General features: G+C 38.1%; 1 protein-coding gene across 5 annotated transcripts in view; it reads left to right on the top strand.

The window, feature by feature from the left end:
* cdk8 (cyclin dependent kinase 8) overlaps positions 1 to 20,907 on the top strand; it is a 116,262-nt gene that overhangs the window by 81,137 nt on the left and 14,218 nt on the right. For all 5 annotated transcript variants that reach the window (XM_072263001.1, XM_072262998.1, XM_072263000.1 and 2 more), the window contains 4 exons: positions 3,335 to 3,392; positions 6,240 to 6,371; positions 10,742 to 10,885; positions 17,209 to 17,278. In XM_072263001.1, the coding sequence (XP_072119102.1) occupies positions 3,335 to 3,392; positions 6,240 to 6,371; positions 10,742 to 10,885; positions 17,209 to 17,278 (404 nt within the window). The remainder of the gene's footprint in view (positions 1 to 3,334; positions 3,393 to 6,239; positions 6,372 to 10,741; positions 10,886 to 17,208; positions 17,279 to 20,907) is intronic.

Raw genomic sequence — 20,907 nt, 5'->3', positions numbered from 1 at the left:
GCCCTTGCAAGGATAGATGTGAAGAGGATGATTTGAGGGGGACGTGAATATTTGGAACTGTTCGAAAGGTTTCAAAGTTTAAAGTACACTTTAGTGAAATCAGAAAAGTCAGAGAAATGTATACAATATACATCCTGAAATGCTTTTTCTTCGCAACCATCCATGAAAACAGAGTGCTCCCAAAGAGTGAATGACAGTTAAGAGTTAGAACCCCAAAGTCCCCCCCCAGCTCCCCTCTTTCCCGCGCGTAAGTGGCAGCAAGCAACGATCCCCCCCTCCCCCCACCGACAAAGAAAATAGCATCGGCCAATGAGCACTCAAGTGTGCAACAAAAGCAACAGCAAAGACACGGACTTGCAGTACTCCAAAGACTACGCGTTCACCTGGTATTTGACATACCACAGGTTCTCTCTCTCCCTAATAAGGGAGAAAGAGATGTCTCCGTTTCACAGCGAGAGGGGAGACAAACAACTCACTGGTTTACGATGTTAAAAGTCCATTGCGTTGCTTTTTCCAAGCTCTGTGCCCAAAGATCTCAGGTCTCTGGGCATACAGCCAAAGATCTTCCAGCTCCCACAACACTCCAGTCTGGGACACCGATCTTCGATCCATCCGTCTCCAGAGCCCTGAGATCCTGGGCCTCCAAAGGCGAACCGAACTCTTAGGCCGCGCTCTTAGCATGTCGGTTAATGGACAGTCGTGACACCATGAGAGCAGGTCCCATTCCTGCAAAGAACCAAAATCGTATTGATGAAAGTAGAGCTTATGAATATTTTTAAGGCAGAGGCTGGCGGTGGTGGTGAGATAGAATTGCAGAGTTGAATTTACAGTTAGAAAAGCTACAGTCTCAGAACAGCAGAACAGGCTGGCTGGAGTGGCCTGCATCTGTTTTTAATTTGGAGGCCAGGAGAAAAAGGAAGGGTATTGGAATTTTTAGAATCTATGGAGAAGAAAGCGATATATGAAGTTTTCAGTAACAGTTATACTGAGGCAGGCAGACATGAATGATAGTGTACTTAATAATGGAGCGTAATCAAAATTTCAATTTCTTTTGATTTTGCACCTTTAATGAATTGTCAATCATTATTTATGTCAGTATTTGGAATTCCTTGCCTTAATGTCAAATATGCTTGTAACTTCTAAACTCTAAATGTGTAATATGTAACCCATTTGGTCACATCACAGGACATTTCTGCACATGGCCTGCAATCCACTGGAATGTTTTAACTTAGCTTCTTCAATGTCAGAAGTTAATTAATTATGCCCATATCATTTTCATCATAAAAACATGGAATGGCAATGTTAAATGGTATTTGTAGAGACCATAATCAGATCCAGATCCATCAATTAAAAATGCTCCACATATGTACAAAAATCTAAATTATAAACACTAATAATTATAAATGCAGTGAACATTTAACCATTATGCTGTATCTGCATGCAGTGAAAGCTAAAAAAAACTTAAAGCTATAAATAAATTTTTAATTAGAAGTATTGTTGATTGATCGTGGACCAGAAGTGTTAACTCTGTTCATGAATGCTGCTTGACCTTTATTTCTACTATCTTCTGACTTTTAGTTCAGATTTCTAGTACTTGCAATTTTCCCACCTAAAGCTTTGAATTTATTTTAACAGGTTATTTAATGTTAGCAGCTTTAATGTAATCCACATTCAATACTTCAGGCTTTATGCTAGGACTTTCACTCCTAAAGTCAAGCTGTTACTTTTTAAACTACAGAATTTCCCAATTGATTACTAATCATATCTAGTAAACATTTTTACAATAATCTCCTTAAACCACTGTTACATTAGTACTAAAAAGCAACATTTAAAGTTTACTCTCCAAAACAAAGGCAGAACATTAGTATATTAGCATCTTAAAAGAAAAGAAATGCATTTGGAGCCTGGCTCTTTCAATAAAATCTACTTTCTGGGATGATTATAGCTGTTGTGTTAAATGCAGCAATCCATTTGTAAAAAGCTGCGGATACTTGTAATTCTGCAATTTTGTTTTGTATTTAACTTGTAAATATTATAATTCTGAGTTTTTAATCACCCAGTTACACAGTTAATAGTCATCCCACGAGTTACTTGATAGCTTCTGGCCACGCTGTCGGTGAGATTGTACTGCAGCTGCAGTCGAACCCTAGGGCAATCTCATCTCAATGTCATGGTGAATCAAAAACACAGGATTAATGCTAGTAGGATTAAATAAATCCTTTTTGATTTTTGCCTGATTTTAAATTTCTAACTCTGTTAAAATTTTTAGCTATTTAAACAGATGTTTATTTCTAGAACAATAAAGATAGATTTGATAAGTTAAATAAACTTGTATTGCTTATTTAGTGAGTTGGAATACCGTGTACCAATTAGTAACCGTTTCAGATTGCCTGACTATTAAATGGTTTCAGACGCATAGGAGAGGGCACAAAGGTAGTTTACAAGGATGATGTCAAAACATTGGGAAAGGTGAAGTGACTTGGTCTGTTTCGAAGGAGAAAATCACAGAGTGAGCTACAAGTCACAAAATAGGAAATACTGTAGATATTTCCAGTTATGTTTCCAGTCAATATAAAATGGATTCCAAAATAAATGAAATGGGAAATAATGAAAGATGCCTCTTTTTCAAGAGAATGAAAAGAATCTGGAACAGTAGGGTAGAGAGTCATTGCTAAAAGCATTTTATGAGGAAGAATAGAAAGTAGTTTGAACAGAGCATAAATGGTGGCATGCATTAGCAATGTACAATGACCTCTTTCCAGACCGAATACAATTTTTGGGACAGCTAGGTGAGGCATGATCCTTTTATGCTTGAACCACACACTTCACCCACAGTTCATTGTACACTTCACATTATGTATGGTTTATCAGCAAAAATATCATCTTCGATTCTAGACTGTTGCCTCATGAACTTCTGTTTATATGAATAAACTGGTTAATGCCTTATCTTGTTTTGTGTTGCTTAGAGTAAAGAATTTTTGACATTATACGGAAGCTGAAATTAATGCAATCTATCAATCGTTGTCTCACTGTTTAGTCTATTGCTTGGCTCCAGCAACATCCTGAAACTGATTCACTGTGAATAGAGGCCTAGGGGAAAGCCTAACTGCTTAAGATGAAGGAAAGGTGGGAAGTGGTGGTTCAAGCTACTTTCCAAATTATCTGTTAATATAACTACAATCTTAAATGAAAACCTTAAATCAAAACTAGATATATGTCCTTATTATTAAGCCTAGTTCATAAAAGTATTTAACAAATGTATTTTTTTGATATTTGGAACTAATTTATTTAAATAAAGCATGGCAGTTGACCCAAATTATTCTTTTTCTTCCAGAAACCTGCAAACATTTTAGTTATGGGTGAAGGACCAGAACGAGGGAGAGTCAAAATAGGTATAATGTGTTATGATTTTTTTTCCGTTTATGAAATGTTACTATATTCCGTGTGGTAACTAACTTGGAAGTGGTTGCTGTAACCAAGACCAAAGGTTATTTAAAAACTTAAAATGTCAGAAGTTTGATTGTATTGGCTCATTTTGTTTCCTATGTAAAGAATTGTATCTCAAGCCACAGATCAGCCAACTTCAGTTCTCATACGTAGGTAGCTCAATGGGAAAATAAAATGCGTTTGCCTCCTTTCCTGTCCTGGATGGCATCCAAGCTGTGGAATTTCCTGATTTTGATGATTCATAATTGCATTCAAAATAGGAGAGAACGTTGATCTGTTAGGTTTGTTTGGAGCTATTTACTTTTGCTAAAGCAAATCCCTTCTGAGTGAATATCCACTACAGAATGAAATTCAAATCTCAATTTTGTGATTTAATCAAGTACTTCAACCTTTCAAAGATTAACAGTTAGAAGTATTTCCTCAGCCCTGATGTATGCACACATTTTGATACCAACACCTAACTAGGGGAATACTTGACAATTTAAAACAAAATTAAACCAATTAGTTTATCTTGTGATGCCATTTTGTAGTTTATTTTGGCATTTTTAAAAGCTATTTTCCAGAAGTTGCACACACAGCTGTGGAGGCCCGATCATTGAGGGTGTTTAAGGTGGAGATTGACAGTTATCTAATTAGTCAGGGTATCAAGGGATATGGGGAAAAAGCTGGAAATTGGAACTAGATGGGTGAATAGTTTAGCTCATGGGGGAGCTGCGGAGCAGACTCAATGGGCCGAATGGCCTACTTCTGCTCCTTTGTCTTGTGATCTTGTGAAGTTACATTCCTAGAACAATTAGACTCAGAATCCAGTTTAGTATCACTGGATACATATGAAATATGTTGTGAAATTTGTTGTTATGTAGCAGCAGTACAGTGTAATATGTAAGAATAAAAATGGTAAATTACATTAAGTATATATTAAAAAAAGTTAAGTAGTGCAAAAAGAAGTAGTGAGGTAGTGTTCATGGGTTCAATGTCAATTCAGAAATCTGATAGCAGAGGGGAAGAAGCTATTCCATGTGTGGCTTCAGGCCTCCCTGATGCTAGCAATGAGAAGAGGGCATGTCTTGGGTGAAGGGGTCCTTCACGATGGATGCTGCCGTTTTTAGGCATCACTGCTTGAAGATGTCCTGGATGCTGGGGAAAGACATTGGTTTTAACTACAAGCCCAGTATTTAATTTTTGATAATCCTCAATCATTGTGGCTTAAAAGAGGGATCATGTATTTGCCTATGTCCCGTTAAACTAGGGAGGGTTGAGTCAGCCCAGAATAGTTTGTGCTATCATCTTGATATTTCAAAATTTTATTAGCTATTTGTAAATAATAATCAGACAAAAGTTTGTTAACTACTTCTGTAAGTACATTTTATGAATGTTATAAGAGTAATTTGAAAAACAAGCTGTCATATTTATTGTTTGCATGTATTTTTAGATTATCTCCTGATCAATTAGAAGCTGCTACTAGTATTTTATCAGATTAATACATAATAATTCAATGAAACTATTTTGAAAGTTATATTTTTGCCACTTTACAATCAAAGATTTTAAATATTTAATTCTGGGCTTAATTCAGTGATTTATTTTAAATTCTTCATTGCTCCTCAACTTGTTTCAGACCAAATGGTGCAAGAAAAACGTATTCTTAGCTAGTATCTGAAACTGGTTACTGGAAATCTTTCATCAATTGAGTTCCAAAGTATATTTCTATAGTTTACACATTGTATTCTCTCGAAAATGAATTCTCACCATTGCTTGTTTTCCCAGTTTCATTGACATTGATGTGTGAATAATCTCTCCAAATTGAGAAAAATCATGGGTTGGAAATCAACCTGAAAATTATAAATAATCCATATCTTAAATTTGTTAGGAAAGAAAATCTGTTGACTTTCTGAGCTACTATAATTGTGTACTTCCCAGTTACTACAGTTCATTGCACAACAATTTGGTTAATCATCCGTGGATCCTGAGGGCATAATCAGAATGTATGATCGTACCAATCTTACTTATTTTCTTATTTTCTCTTATTTTCCATGAAAATTTTGTTTGAATAATATTAGTGGATAAAACTAAATATTTCTATATTTAAGCTGCTCTACTCTTCTAAACAACCATGTGCTAGCGGTTTCACAATGTTCCTGCTTAATTATTCTTAAATAGAAATGCTGCAAACACTTAGCATGTCAGGCAGCGTCTGTGGAAAGAGAAACAATTAATACTGTCAGTCTGGAAGGCTGCAGGCCAACAAATGATAACAGATCCATAGTCTGAAGAATTTTCTGGTTTCATTTCAGCAGTCCTTCATCTGTAGCTTTTTTATTTTAATAATTCTTTCCAACTTTTTTGATAATTGGATGGAGATGTTTAGAATTATCATATATTCCTATCCAATCCTTGATCATCCTAGCTGCCTGTTGCTAGTTAAATCCTTTATTTTATTAGTTGTTCCTTTCTTTGTTATAACCGGCTGTGTTCCTTCAATTTCTGCCTGCTTGCCTTCCTTTGGGTTTCAAAAGGTACTTTTATTATCTGCACAATTGAAAATTGATTAAGAAATCCAGCTCAAGCAACGCAATGTGAATAAAAACTAAATGAAAAGCAAAATGGTAGCAGAGAAAAAAAAAATGACTGCTCCTGATTTTCACTGTGAGATCTCTGTAAAAGAATGATGTACGTGAATCAGGAGCAAAATTGTCTTTAGAGCAGCATATTTTCGAGGTGCTGTTACATATTTGTTCATTTTGCCCTCTGCATGCTGTACTGAAACATGTTCCATATTTGTATCATTCATACAGCGGACATGGGCTTTGCTCGATTGTTTAATTCACCCCTGAAACCTTTAGCGGACTTGGATCCAGTAGTGGTTACATTTTGGTATCGTGCACCAGAGTTGTTACTTGGTGCAAGGCATTATACTAAAGCCATAGGTGAGTATTGGAACAAGGTGGAGGATATTAAAGTTTTAGAACCTCCTTTTCCTTGATGAGAAAAACACAATAAAGTATTGGTCTATTGTAAGATTTGAAGGTTTACATGTGTACTTTACCAAATGTAATATTAAATTAATTTGAATGATAGTTTATTAGAGTCAAAGAAAAGTACAGCACAGAAACAGTCCTTTTAGCCCATCTAGTCTGTGCCAAACTGCCTAGTCTCATCAAGCTGCACCTAGACTATAGCCCTCTATACCCCTACCACCCATATACCCATCCAAACTTATTCTAAATGTTGAAATTGAGCTCGGTTGCATTACTTGAGCTGGCAGCTCGTTCCACACTCTCAGCGAAGAAGTTTCCCCTTTTTACCTTTAAGCTTTTTACCTTTCACCCTGAACCCATGACCTCTAGTTGTAGTCCCACCCAACCTCAGTGGAAAAAGCCTGTTTGCATTTAACCTATCTCTACCCCTCATAATTTTGCATACTTCTATCAAATCTCCTGTCAATCTTCTATGTTCCAAGGAATTAAGTCCTAACCCATTAAATCCGTTAAATTTTTGCATCAGTCGTCATTGTGGAAGACACTAGCAGTATGGTGGAAGTTTCAGGTATCAGGGCATGAAGTGTGTGAAGTTAAATAACTAGAGAGGAAGGTTCTTGGGAAACTGGTAGGCTTGAAGGTAGATAAGTCACCTGGACCAGATGGTGTACACCCCAAAGTTCTGAAGGAGGTGGCTGAAGAGATCATGGAAGCATTAGTAATGATCTTGCAAGAATCTCTAGATTCTGGAATGTTACTGGAAGACTGGAAAGTTACAAATGTCACTCCAAGAAGGGAGAGAGGCAGAAGAAACGAAACAAAGGCTGTTAGACTATCGAAGAATGAGGGGTGACCTCAATGGAACCTATAGAATGGTGAAAGGCCTTGATAGAGTGGATGTGGAGAGGATATTTCCTATTGTGGGAGAGTCTAAGACCAGAAGATACAGCCTCAGAATAGAGGGACGTTCTTTTAGAACAGAGATGAGGAGGAATTTCTTCAGCCAGAGGGTGGTGAATCTGTGGAATTCTTTGCCACAGGCAGCTCTGGAGACAAGTCGTTATGTATAATTATTGCAGAGGTTGATAGATTCTTGATTGGTCAGGGCATGAAGGGATATGAGGAGAAGGCAGGAGATTGAAATGATGGAGCAGACTCGATGGGCCTAATTCAGCTCCTATATCTTTTCTTTCTTCCAGTCCCAGCAACATCCTTGTAAATTTTCTCTTTAACTTTATTTACATCTTTTCTGTAGGTAGGTGACCAAAATTGCATACGATATTTCCAATTAGGCCTCACCAACATCTTGTACAACTTTAACATTCTGGACTCAATATTTTGATTTATGAAGCTGAATGTACCAAATGCTTTCTTTATGGCCTATCTACTTATACCACCACTTTCAATGAACTATGGACCTGTATTCCCAGATCCCTTTGTTCTACCGCACTCCTCAGTGCCCTATTATTCACTGTGTAAGACCTCCCTTGGTTGGTCCTAACAAAGTGCAACACTTCACACTTCCTTCTGCCATTTTTCAGCTTGTTTTTCCAGCTGCTCCAGATCCCGCTGCAAGTTCTGATAGTATTCCTCATTGCCCACTACACTGTTAATCTTGGTGTCATCTGCAAATTTGCTGATCCAGTTAACCACATGATCATCTAGATCATTGATATAGATGACAAACAACAGTGGATTTAGTCCTGATCCTTGTGGCACTCCACTAGTCATAGGACCCCAGTCACAGAGGCAACCATCTACTACCACTCTCTGGCTTCTCCCACAATATACTACCTCATCTTGAATGCCAAGTGACTGAACCTTCTAGACCAACCTCCCACGTGAGACCTTGTAAGATACCTTGTCGAAGTCCATGTAGACAACATCCACTACCTTGCCTTCTTCCACTTCCCTGGTAACTTCCTCAAAAAACTCTATATAAGATTGGTTAGACAAAACCTACCTTGCACAAAGCCTTGCTGACTATTCCTAATCAGTTCCTGTCCATCCAAGCACTCATATATCTGGCCCCTTAGAATACCTTCCAATAACTTTCTCACTACTGATGCCAGATTCACGAACCTATAACTTCCTGGTTTAATTTTAGAACCTTCCTTTAACAGCTGAACAACATTAGCTATCCTCCAATCCTCTGGTACCTGAGCTGCACTAAGGATGATTTAAATCTCTCTGGTAGGACCCTGCAATTTCTGCACTTGCCTCCCACAGTGTCTGAGGCAGCAAACAATCCCTCCTCTGTAATCTGTATAGGGTCCATGAACTTGCTGCTGTTTTGCCTCACATCTAAGCTTTCTGTGTCTGTTTCCCAAAGAAATACTAATGCAAAAAAAATCCATTTAAGGTCTCCCCGGTCACTTTTAGCTTCATGCATAGATTACCATTCTGAGCTTTCAGAGGACTAATTTTGTCCCTTGCAATCCTTTTGCTTTTAACATATCTGTAGAATTCCTTAGGATTCTTTTTCACCTTGTCTGCTAGGGCAACCTCATGCCTTCTTTTAGCCATCCCAACTTCTTTATTAAGTGTTCTCTTACATTTCTTATAGTCCGGAAGTACCTAATTTGTTCCTTCCTGCCTGTACCTGCTCTGCATCTCCTTTTTTTTCATAACTAGGCCCTCAATATATCTTGAAAACCAAGGTTCCTTAAACCTGTTACCTTCACCAATTATTCTGACAGGCACATGCAAGCTTTGTACTCTCAAAATTTCACTTTTGAAGGCCTCACAATTATCAAATTCACCTTTGCCAGAAAACAGCCTGACCCATTCCACACTAGCCAGATCCTTTCTGATACCATCAAAATTGGCCTTTCTCCAATTTAGAATCTCAACCTGCAGACCAGACCTAGCCTTTTCCATATTTACTTTGAAACTAATGGCATTATGATCACTAGGTGCAAAGTATTTCCCTACACAAGCTCCTATCACCTGTCCTGTCTCATCCCCTAATAGGAGATCAAGTTTTGCAGACTTCCTCACTGGGACTTCTATGTACTGATGAAGGAAACTTTCATGAACACTTTTGACAAACTGTATCCCATCTAGTCCTTTTACAATATGGGAGTCCAAGTCAATGTACGGAAAGTTAAAATCACTTACTATCACAACCTTATATTTCCTGCAGCACTCTGCATCTTTCTACAAATTTGCTCCTTTAAATCCTGCCGCCTGTTAGTGGTCTATAATATAGCCCCATTTATGCGGTGATAACTTTCTTATTCCTCAGTTCCATCAATAAAGCCTCACTAGACAAGTTCTCCAGTCTGTCCTGACTGAGCACTGCTGTGGCATTTTCCTTGACTAGTTCCACCGCCCCTCGCCTTTTAATCCTCGGTCATGTCAAAAATAACAGAACCCCAGAATGCTGAGCTGCCAGTCTTGCCCCTCCTGGAACCAAGCCTCAGTAATGGCTACAATATCATATTTCCATGCTGTGAATTCATCTGCCTTTCCTACAATACTTGCATTGAAATGTACACAGCTCAGAACATTAGTGACACTGTGCTGAGTGTTTTGATTCCTGACCTTCTTGCTCAACGGTCAAGTATTACATTATATTGTTAATACTTATTAAAATTTTGTTTAGATATAATATAATGAACTCTTAAAATATATAATGATTTAATTTGAATTTCGATCTTTTTTTACAGTTGATTTTAACAAATTGCTATCAAGATATAGTAATATTTTAAGAAACTGCCGAAATGTGTCAAATTTAATTTAAGACTATTTCCTGCGTATTTAACAGGCATTTTCTTAATCTTCATACAACTTGTAATATAATACTACCGTAGGCACCACAGTAGCATAGTGGTTAGCACAACGAGGAGTTGTACATCCTCCCCATGAACGCATGGGTTTCCTCCGGGTGCTCCTGTTTCCTCCCGCGGTCCAAAGCTGTACGGGGTAGGTTAATTGGTCATTGTATTGTAAATTGTCCTATGCTGGGGTTAAATAGGTGGGTTGCTGGGCAGTGTGGCTCTTTAGGCTGGAAGAGCCTGTTTCATACTGCATCTCCGAAGGAACAAACAAATAAATAAGTAAATAGTTACACTGCTTTGATGAATTATGCATAATTTGCTTTATAATTTGCAATCCTTCACAGTTTAAATACGTAATTAGGCAAAGCAAGATTGCCACACGAAAAAGAATGAAAATGATTTGACTTGTTGGATTTCAGTTATGTGCATTTACATTAAATATATCAGAAGCAAAGGAAAGAGTAATCTGACATGCATTGGAAAATGAAAAATGTTGAACTTTGTACCACTAACTTGTCTTTACTTCTATTTTATTAGATATTTGGGCTATTGGTTGTATATTTGCTGAGCTATTAACATCTGAGCCTATTTTTCACTGTCGTCAAGAAGATATCAAGACTAGTAATCCTTATCATCATGATCAACTGGATAGAATATTCAATGTCATGGGATTTCCAGCAGGTGAGTCTTGAATCACTGAACTGATCTCCCCATGTTAATATGCTTTTATTTATTATTCTGTAATCTCCATATAGAAGTAGTTGTGGATTAGCAGAATTATTATGATTGCTCCACATTTTTAAAAAACACCATTTTGTAGTTTGTGTTATGATAGGTATCACTTAGTTGACTAAACCAGCAACAGTGAAGGGAAAAGTAAATGTCCTATCTTAAATTATAACACCTGAAAAGTAGAAACCTAATTTTTTTAAGGAAATAATGTGAATTTGCTACAGAATAACCTGGTGTTCTGTTGCAAGAAAGCATAAAACATTGTTTTGTAGTAATTCTTCAGTGTGAATGGCCACCCATTATTTGTTTTATTTTGTGCTATACAAGAACATGAGTGCAGTGGTCATGACAAATATGCTGGGACATCTGCCATAACTGAATAAATTGTTGGTGCAAAGTGCACTGCTCTTTGCCTTAATTGATGTGGTCATCACATGATTAAATCTCATTCATGCATTTTGAATGTTTCCTTTATTTCATTATTTAGTGACATACAGCATCTTTGTGATAGCAGGGTCTCCCTTTTAGATTGGCAGTGGTGAATGGCTTTAACCTTGCATCTCCACCAGAAAAGACAGCTATGAAATATCTGAACATTTCCATATTAATTACACTGGACAACAAAGATTTTGCTTCCTCAGTATTTTTTGGTGTTTCTTATGGATTTTGGGCTGCTGATCATGAAAATCACCATGAAATTTCCCTGTCATGCACTTTTTTAAGAAGTCGCTTATGTTTGTTATTTCAATTCATAACTTAATTCAAAATAACTGATGCCAAGATTAAGGAAGGCATTTTTGTTGGTCCACAAATCTAACAAGTTATCAATGATGAGCATTTCAAAGAACTTCTAGTGAGGGGGTTGGTCACTTGTTTCCCCTGCAGGGGAGGGATTGGGAAGGTGTTGATATTGTCACTGTATTTTTTTTCTGCGGGGGAGGGGTCAGAGATTGTAATGCTGTTTTTTTCTGCGGGGAGTGGGCCAGGGATTATATTGTTGCTGTTTTTTTCTACAGGGAGGGGGGTCGAGGATTGTATTGTTGCTGCTTTTTTCTGCAGTGGAGGGGAATTGAGGATAGTTGTCGCTGTACATTTTCTGCGGAGGGGTGAGATCGGATGCTATTGTCGCTGTTTTTTCTGTAGGGGATTCTGGGTTCTGCGAGTTGTGTTTCTTTTAGTTTTTCATGTGTATTTCATGGCTATCTGAAGAAGACAAATATGAGAGTTGTATTGTTCATGCATACTTTAATAATAAAATGAACCTTGAACCTTGGCACCGGAGAAAATCACGTGGAAGGCATTCAAGGACGTTGAAAAATTTCTTGGCAATTACAGAGCACCAAACTATATACAGTTGGTTGACAACATGCTTCAAGCATACAAAATCATGAACTGCATTCCCATTTAGACCTTCCCTGCAAATCTTGGTACTGTCAGTGATGAGCATGGTGAAAGGACATTGCAGTCATGGAGAAGAAGTATCAGACCAACTACAATCCATCAATGCTGGCTGATTATTGTTGGACACTTAAACGAGAAGCCTCAGACACTGAGACAAACAAAAATCAACAAAACATTTTTAGCTTAATTGAAGTATTTCAAAGTATCAGTACCCTTTATGCAATTAAATGCATTGTATTCAATAAAAGCTAAATTTTTGTTTCTCCAAATTCCTGTATGATACTAGTAGTCTGAAATTATATGAGGGGTGATTGATAAGTTCGTGGCCTAAGGTAGAAGGAGTCAATTTTAGAAAACCTAGTAATTTATTTTTCAACATAGTCCCCTCCTACATTTACACACTTATTCCAGCAGTCGTGGAACATACGGATCTTGGACCTCCAGAAAGTGTCCACAGATGGGTGATTGATAAGTTTGTGGCCTAAGGTAGGAGGAGATGAGTTATACAGCTTTCTTTACATGCACATGCAGGTCAACTCTTCGGGTGATTATGCAGAAAGTTTGAAGTTAATAACTCATCTCCTTCTACCTTAGGTCACGAACGTATCAATCACCCCGATGAGTTATTAACTGATGAGTTTAATAGAGCAGACTCGATGGGCCTAATTCTGCTCCTATATCTTTTCTTTCCTCCAGTCCCAGCAACATCCTTGTAAATTTTCTTTAAAGCTGGCTGCTTTACTGAGGAAGTGAGAAGTATAGGCAGCGTTGACAGAGGGCAGGCTAGTTCCTATGATGTGCTGATCTGTGTCCACAACTTATTGCAGTTTTTTTTAATGGTCATTTGCAATCCAGTTGCAATACCACGCCTTTATGCATGCAGACAAAATGCATTTTATGGTACATTGATAAATATTGGTAAAGGTTGACTGGATCATGCCAAATTTATTTAGCCTCCTGAGGAAGTAGAGGCATTGGTGAGCTTTCTTGGCTGTTGGTGAAGTTCACTCCTAGGAATTTGAAGCTTTCAACACTTTCAACCTTAACACCGTTGATACAGGCAGTAGCAAGTGCTCGCCACCCACCTCCCCTCCTTCCTGAAGTCAGTGACCAGCTGTTTTGTTGACGTTAAGGGAAAGGTTGTTGTTATGCTACCATGTCAGTAGCTCTCTATTTCCTTCTTGTACTCTGACTCATTGTTGTTTGAGACTTATTTTACACATGATTGTGTGGCTAAGCACAGCTCCATTGCCATATTTAAGTTTGCTGATGACACCACTGTCGTTGGCTGAATCAAAGGTGGTGATGAAGGAGATTAAAAATCTGGCTGAGTGGTCCCACAACAACAACCTCTTACCAATGTCTGCAAGACCAAGGAGATAATTATTAACTGGAGGACCATGAGCCAGTACACAATGGGGAATCAGAGGTGGAGAGGGTCAGCAGCTTTAACTCCCTTGGTGTTACAATTTCAGAGGACCTGTCTTGGGCCCAGCATGTAAATGCAATTATGAAGAAAGCACAGCAATGCCTCTACTTCCTTAGGAGTTTGTGAAGGTTTGGCATCTATAACTTTGACTAACTTCTATAGATACGTGATGGAGAGTATATTGACTGGCTTTATTACATCTCTGTTGTGGAAACATCAATGCCCTTGAACTGAAAATCCTGCAAAAGGTAATGGATACAGCCCAGTCCATCACAGGTAATGCCCTCCCCATCATTGAGCTCATCTACACAGAACATTGTTGCAGGAAAGGAGCATCCATCATAAGAACCTCCATTACCCAGGTCATGCTCTCTTCTCACTACTATTATCGGGAAGAAGCTACAAGAGCCTCAGGACTCACACCACCAAGTTCAGGAGTAATTATCACCCCTCAGCTATCAGGCTCTTGAACCAAAGGAATAACTTTATTCAGCTTTACTTGCCTCATCACTGAACTGTTCCCACAACTCACTTTCAAGAACTCTTTATCTCATATTCTTGATATTTATTGTTTGTTTATGCATTTATTTTCTTTATTTTTGTATTTGCACAGTTTATTGTCTGTTGCACATTGGTTATCCGCCCTATTGGTTCAGCCTTCCATAGATTCTATTATGGTTATTTAATTTATTGAGTATGCCTGCAAGAAAATGAATCTCAGAATTGTATACGGTGACATAAATATACTTTGATAATGGATTTACTTTGAACTCTGAATGTTTGAGATGAGACCCACTACTTAGTATCTTCTGCCAACTTGTAGATGGAGTTAGAGCAGAATCTCGCCACAGACATGAGTGTACAGGGAGTAGAGTAGGGTGCTACGGACACACAGTGAACACCGGTGTATAGAATAGTCATGGCAGAGCTTTTGCTGCCTATCCTTGCTGATTGCAGTCTGTTGGTCGGGAAGTTGAGGACCTAGTTGCAGAGGAAGGAGAGGATCCAGTTGCAGAAGAAGGCCTTTACTGTCAGGGTCTGGAGTTTAGCAATGGGTTTGCTCGTAATAATAGTATTGAAGGCAGAATTGTAGTCAAATAAACAATAGTCTGGTGAAAGTGTCTTTATTGTCCGGATGTTCCAGGAATTGGCATCGGACCAGGGAGATGGTGTCCCTGTTTCAACGATAAGATTTACTGATGTGAGCTGCACTTAGTTCACTACTGTACTCTGAGTACTCCTGACTTCCTATGCAGACATTCTACTTCAAGTATTTTCAGACAGGAATTTAACAGATGGATATGGGGAACACATTGGTTTATTTCATTCACCATGCATCCTAGCTCAATTCTCTTTAGAAACCCCTCCACTATTTTTCATTATAAATTATGCATATGGAAAACAATTTTATAACAATATTGAATCATAAAATAGACTCTGGACTTGCAGTATTCCCAACAATTTTGTCAGTGCAATATACTTGAATCCATCCGAAGATTAAAAAAATTGAGAAGTAATTTACTGCCTAATTTTGAATGCTTTCACAATGTTCTTCTTCTTAAACCATTCTGTTGTTGATTTATTCTTGTCTTTCGGATCATTGTTTTGTTGCATCATCCAACTTCTCTTCAGCTTCAGGTGACGGACTGCTACCCTGACATTCTCCTGTAAAATGTTATGGTACAATTTTGAATTCATTGTTCCCTCAGCGAATGCAAGCTGTCCAGGCAACAAAACAGCCCCAAACCATGGTGCTCCTTCCACCATGCTTCACAGTTGGGATGAGGTTTTGGTGTTGCTGTGCAGTGCCCTTTTCTCTCTAAGCAAAGCATTGTGCATTTCTGCCAAAAAGTTCAACTTTTGTCTTATCTGGCCACAGAACATTATCCTAGAAATATTGTAAAACATCCAGTAGTCTTTTGCAAATATGAGACATGCAGCCATGTCTTTTGGAGAGCAGTGGTATCGTCCATGGTTTCCTTCCAAGAATACCATTCTCGTTCAGTGTTTTTATTATAGTGGACACACGAATAGAGACTTCAGCGAGTTCTAGAGATTTCTGCAAGTCTTTTGCTGTGACCCTTGGGTTCTTTTTCACCTCCTTCAGCATTGCACATTGTGCTTTTGGTGTGATCTTTGCAGGATGCCCACTCCTCAGGAGGGTAGCAACAGTACTGAGTTCTTCCATTTGTAGACAATTTCTCTTACTGTGGACTGATGAATACTCAGGTCTTTAGAAGTGCTTTTGTAGCCTTTTCCAGCTTCGTGTATCTCTACAATTCATTTTCTAAGGTCCTCTAAAAGTTGTTTTGATTGAGGCATGGTACACATAAACAGATCTTTCTTGAGAAGAGCAGACTCTGTCAGTAACTTGAATTTGTGTGTCTTTTTTTATATAGGGTAGGGCACTTCTACAACCCACACCTCCACTCTCATCTCATTGATTGGAACACCTGACTCCAAATAGCTTTTGTAGAAGGCATTACCCCAGAGGTTCATATACTTTTTATAACAAATACATATAATACTGGATCACTTCTCTCAATAAATAAAATTAGCAAATATAATGTTTTGGTGTCATTTATTTAACTGGGTTCTCTTTATCTAGTTTTAGAACTTGCATGAAGATCTGGTCACATTTTAGGTCATATTCATGCAAAAATAGAGAAAATTCTACAGGGTTCACAAACTTCCTAGCACCACTATATTACAATCTAGCCCAAATTATGATAAGATTTTGAGTAGATTGTGAATTGTCTGTGGATTGTTTTCTGGTTCCAAAAGGAGGCAAATAGTTTGGTGATATGGAAGTGTAGAGGAAGTTTAGTTGCAACTAGTTTGCTGTAATGTCATTTCTTGATATCAATATTAAATGCTAAAATGAAACAATATTTCATTGTTCATCCCAACATAGATCAAACAAACATACTGTTTAGGTCCTTCACCTTAAATGTTATAATAGTAAAGAATTGAAGCTTAAAGATTAGCCTTATTTGTCTGATGTACATTGAAGCATGCAGTGAAATGAGATATCTCTGTCAATGACCAACACTGTCTAAGGATTTGCTGGGAGCAGTCCACAAATATCACCATGCTTCCAGCACCAATATAGCATGCCAACAACGACTAACTCTAATCCGTATATCTTTGAAATGTGGGAGGAAACCGGAGCAGCTGAAGGAAACCTAGTGGTCATGGGGAGAAATTACAAACTCACAGACAGCAGTGGGAATTGAATCCCAAATGTGATTGCCGGCACTGTAAAGCAATTGTGCTAACCACTTCACTACAGTGTCGCCCAGATGCTACCATGCCACACATATATTACAATGCTGTCCATGTGTTTCAAGCACTTTTCTAGATGGAATATATGAGAAATGTATTGAACACTTCCAAAAGCTATTCAGCAATGCAATTTAACTTCCATTTTATCTTTTTCCAGATAAAGATTGGGAAGATATTAAAAAGATGCCAGAACATTCAACGTTAATGAAAGATTTCAGAAGAAATACGTGAGTCTTAAATTTGCTTCTTCTGATTAATATGCATACAAAAATAGCATACTATAAAATTAGGTACTGTTCTGAAATTGTCTTTCATAATGAGACTTCATACCAGACATAAACCATTGTGTCTTTTGGAGCCACTTTCTGTTGGATGTGATTAATAACAGGGTGTTACATTGAGCACTAGGACTAAAGGACAGAAAGGAAATTCTGGCAGAACTGTGCTCTCCATCTCTTAAAGGGATTAATCCAAGCAAATGTGAGGTTTACACTTTGGAAGGTCAAACATAAGAGAAAAGTATATGGTTAATGGCAGGGTCCTTAGCCTTGATGTACAGAGGAATTTGAGGTTGGGATGGGGAGGTTCAAGTCCATAGCTTCCTGAAAGTGACCATGCAGGTTTATAAGGTGATTATTGGCACGATTGCCTTCATTGGTCAGGGCATTGAGTATACAAGTAAGTCATACTGCACAAAGAGTGCTGGGTGCAATTCTGCTCATCTCATTACTGAAGAATATGGAGGCTTTGGAAAGGGTACAAAAGAAGTTTACCAGGACACTGCTTGGATTAGAATGTGTGAGCTATAAGGAGAAGCTGGAAAAAACTTGGCTGAGGGGAAACCGTCTTGAAGTTTATCAAATTATGAGAGGCATAGATAGGGCAGATAGTGAGAATCTCTTTCACAGGGTAGTAATGTCAAATACTGGGGGACATGCACTTAAGGTGAGAAGTGAGAAGTTTAAAGGAGATGTGTGGGGTAAGTTTTTTTATACCGAGAGTGATGTGTCTAGAACAGGCTGTCAGGTTAGTGGTAGAAACAGATAACAATAGTGGCATTTAAGAGGCTATTAGATAGATGCATAAGTATGCAGGGAATGAAAGAATTTGGATCACGTGCAGGAGGAAGGGATTTAGTTACATTTGGCATTCTGTTTGACACAGACATCGTGGGTCAATGGGCCTGTTCCTGTGCTGCTGCATTCTGTGTAACCCATAATATTTTGTAGGCCCACAACGTCCATGCCAAACGTGATGCCAGTTAAAACCACACATCTACCTGCAGGTAGTTCATTGCCTCTTCATGTGCTTGTCTAACTGCTGCTTAAGTATTGCTATCATATTTGTATCCACTTCCTCCCTTGGCAGTCAAGTTTATTGTCTCATACACAAGTAATGTATGCAGGGGTGCAAAGAAGAACTTGTACGCGGACACATTAACATTCTCTATGTATATTTAAAAAATCTTGCCACAGTCTTTAAACTTTCCCCTCTCATCTTAAATCTATGACTTGTGGTACTTGACATTTCCATCTTGAGAAAAAGTATCTATCTACCCTGTCCATCCCTTTCTTAACTTTATATAGTTTTTGGACACTCCAGAAGACAAACTTCGAAGTTTGTCCAATCTCAACGTTTAAGGTTCAAAGTGAATTTATTATCAAAGTACATATATGTTACCATATACTACCCCAAGAGTTATTTACTTGTGGGCATTCACTGCTGAAATTTCTCTGTACAGCTAATACTGGCAACAACCTGGTGAACGTTTTCTGTGTCACTTCATAGCCTGCATATCCAATAAGTCAAATTTAATGTGATCAATCTTTTATACAGCTGCAGCATGACTTCCTGACTTTTATACTCAACATCCCAACTTATAAAAGCAAGTATGCTATATAGCATGATTACCACCCTATCTCCTTGTGTCTGCTACTTTTAGAGAGCTTTAAACTTGCACACCAAGACTCTTCTGGACATCGGTGGTTCTTAGGGTCTTGCCATTTACTAACAATTTCCTCTTGTGTTGACCTTCAAGAGCACACCTCAGACTTAAACTCCATTTGCCAGTTTTCTGCCTACATTACCAACTGGTCTATATCCTTATACACCCTTTGATAATCCTCTATACTTCTAATTTTTGCATCGTCTGCAAATTTACTCATCAGCCCACCTACATTTTCATCCGAATGATTTACATATATCACAAACAATAGAAGTCCCGGCACTGACCCTCACTGAGTGCCACTGTTCACACACCTCCACAAAGAATAGTAAATAATTTCATTAATTCCATTCTTTCATTAATTTCCATAAAATCAGCTGATTTTGCAAACATCTTCTAGGGAAGTTTCTATTTCTCACATAACCCAACAAGTCAGAGTCACAATCAAACAACGAGGCAACTGCACTTCAGCCTCAAGTGTCTGTGGCAGCCATTAAATATGCATATTAATCTTATTTTGTAATACCTGGCCTGCAGCCTTCTATGGCATGGCATTTTAAGTGCTCACTTAAAGATATTGAGAGTCTTCAATATTGAGAGACTAATTACCTCCATTCAGAGAGTGCATTCCAGATTCCAACAGCCTTGGTGAAAAATTCTTCCTCCAATTCCCTTTAAATCTCCTATCCCCGTTCTCTAGTCGTTGTCATCTTTGGTTATAGGAAATGTTTCTTACTAACTACACTATCTATGCTGTTCGTAATTTTGTATACTTGTTAGGCCATACCTTGGTCTTCTCCATTGCAAGGAAAACAAATCCACCTTACTCGGCCCCTCAAATTTTCCACCCAGGTAATACATTTGTGAGTTTTCTCTGCACCCAGTATAGAGGAGTAATTCTTCCTCTGGTGTGCTGACATGCGTGGTCAGCAGCATGTACATCCCATAAAGAAAATAAAGACCAAGTAGTAAAGGAAAACATAGTCCATGAATCTCTGTATTTTTAGTAATAACCTTATCATTGAATTTTAATACTATCTCTGTTTAACACACCGTTATGTTAATCCTGGATGGATTGCTTTTGGTCAATAAATAATTTTAGTTTGATTTTAAATGACAAATTCATGGCAATAAACTATAAAGGTGGAAAGGTTAATGTTTTCATTATCTAGACTGGTTTCATTGCCTGTAAGGGAGATTATGCCAGTTGCAGAAGATAAATATGTACCCTTTTGTTGATTTTGATATCGCTGCAGTATAAAATGGCGCTTTCCTGAGTATCAATAAAGGGGACTGAGAAAAGTTGAATAAAGCATGATTTAATTGTTTTAGATTGATTTATTGACATAAGGTAATGAGCATTTTGGTGTACTCAAGAAGAATTTATCAATTAATAGATCGTGTTTTTATTATCACTGACATAAAGTCATAAAATTTTTTGTTTTGTGGTAGCAATAAAGTGCAAGACATAAAAGTTACTATAAGTAATGTAAAAAAGGAATAATGAGGCAATTTTGGTGCACCATTCAGAAATCTCATGGTGGAGGGGAAGAAGCTGTTCCTAAAACATAGTTTGGTTCTTCGTGCTCCAGCATGTTCACCCAATGGTGGTAATGCGAAGAGGGCTCTATAGTGGGGACGGTCGTGCTTGTGATAAAGTTGGCTGAGTGTGCAACCCCTGGCAGTCTCTTGTGATCCTGCACTTTGGAGCCTCCATACCAGGTGGCAAAGCAACAAGTCATAATTTCTCCAGCTGTAGAAATTTGTTAGTCTTTAGTGAGATACCATATCGCATCAAACTTCTAATGAAGTAGAGCTGCTGGTGTGACTTCTTCATGATTAATCAATGTGTTGAGCCCAGGATGGTTCCTCTTAGGTGTTGATGCCCAGATACTTGGAGCTGATCATCCT

Source organism: Mobula birostris, chromosome 7 (assembly GCF_030028105.1).
Source record: "Mobula birostris isolate sMobBir1 chromosome 7, sMobBir1.hap1, whole genome shotgun sequence".
Taxonomy (NCBI): Eukaryota; Metazoa; Chordata; class Chondrichthyes; order Myliobatiformes; family Myliobatidae; genus Mobula; species Mobula birostris.
This window is presented reverse-complemented; position numbering and strand designations above follow the sequence as displayed.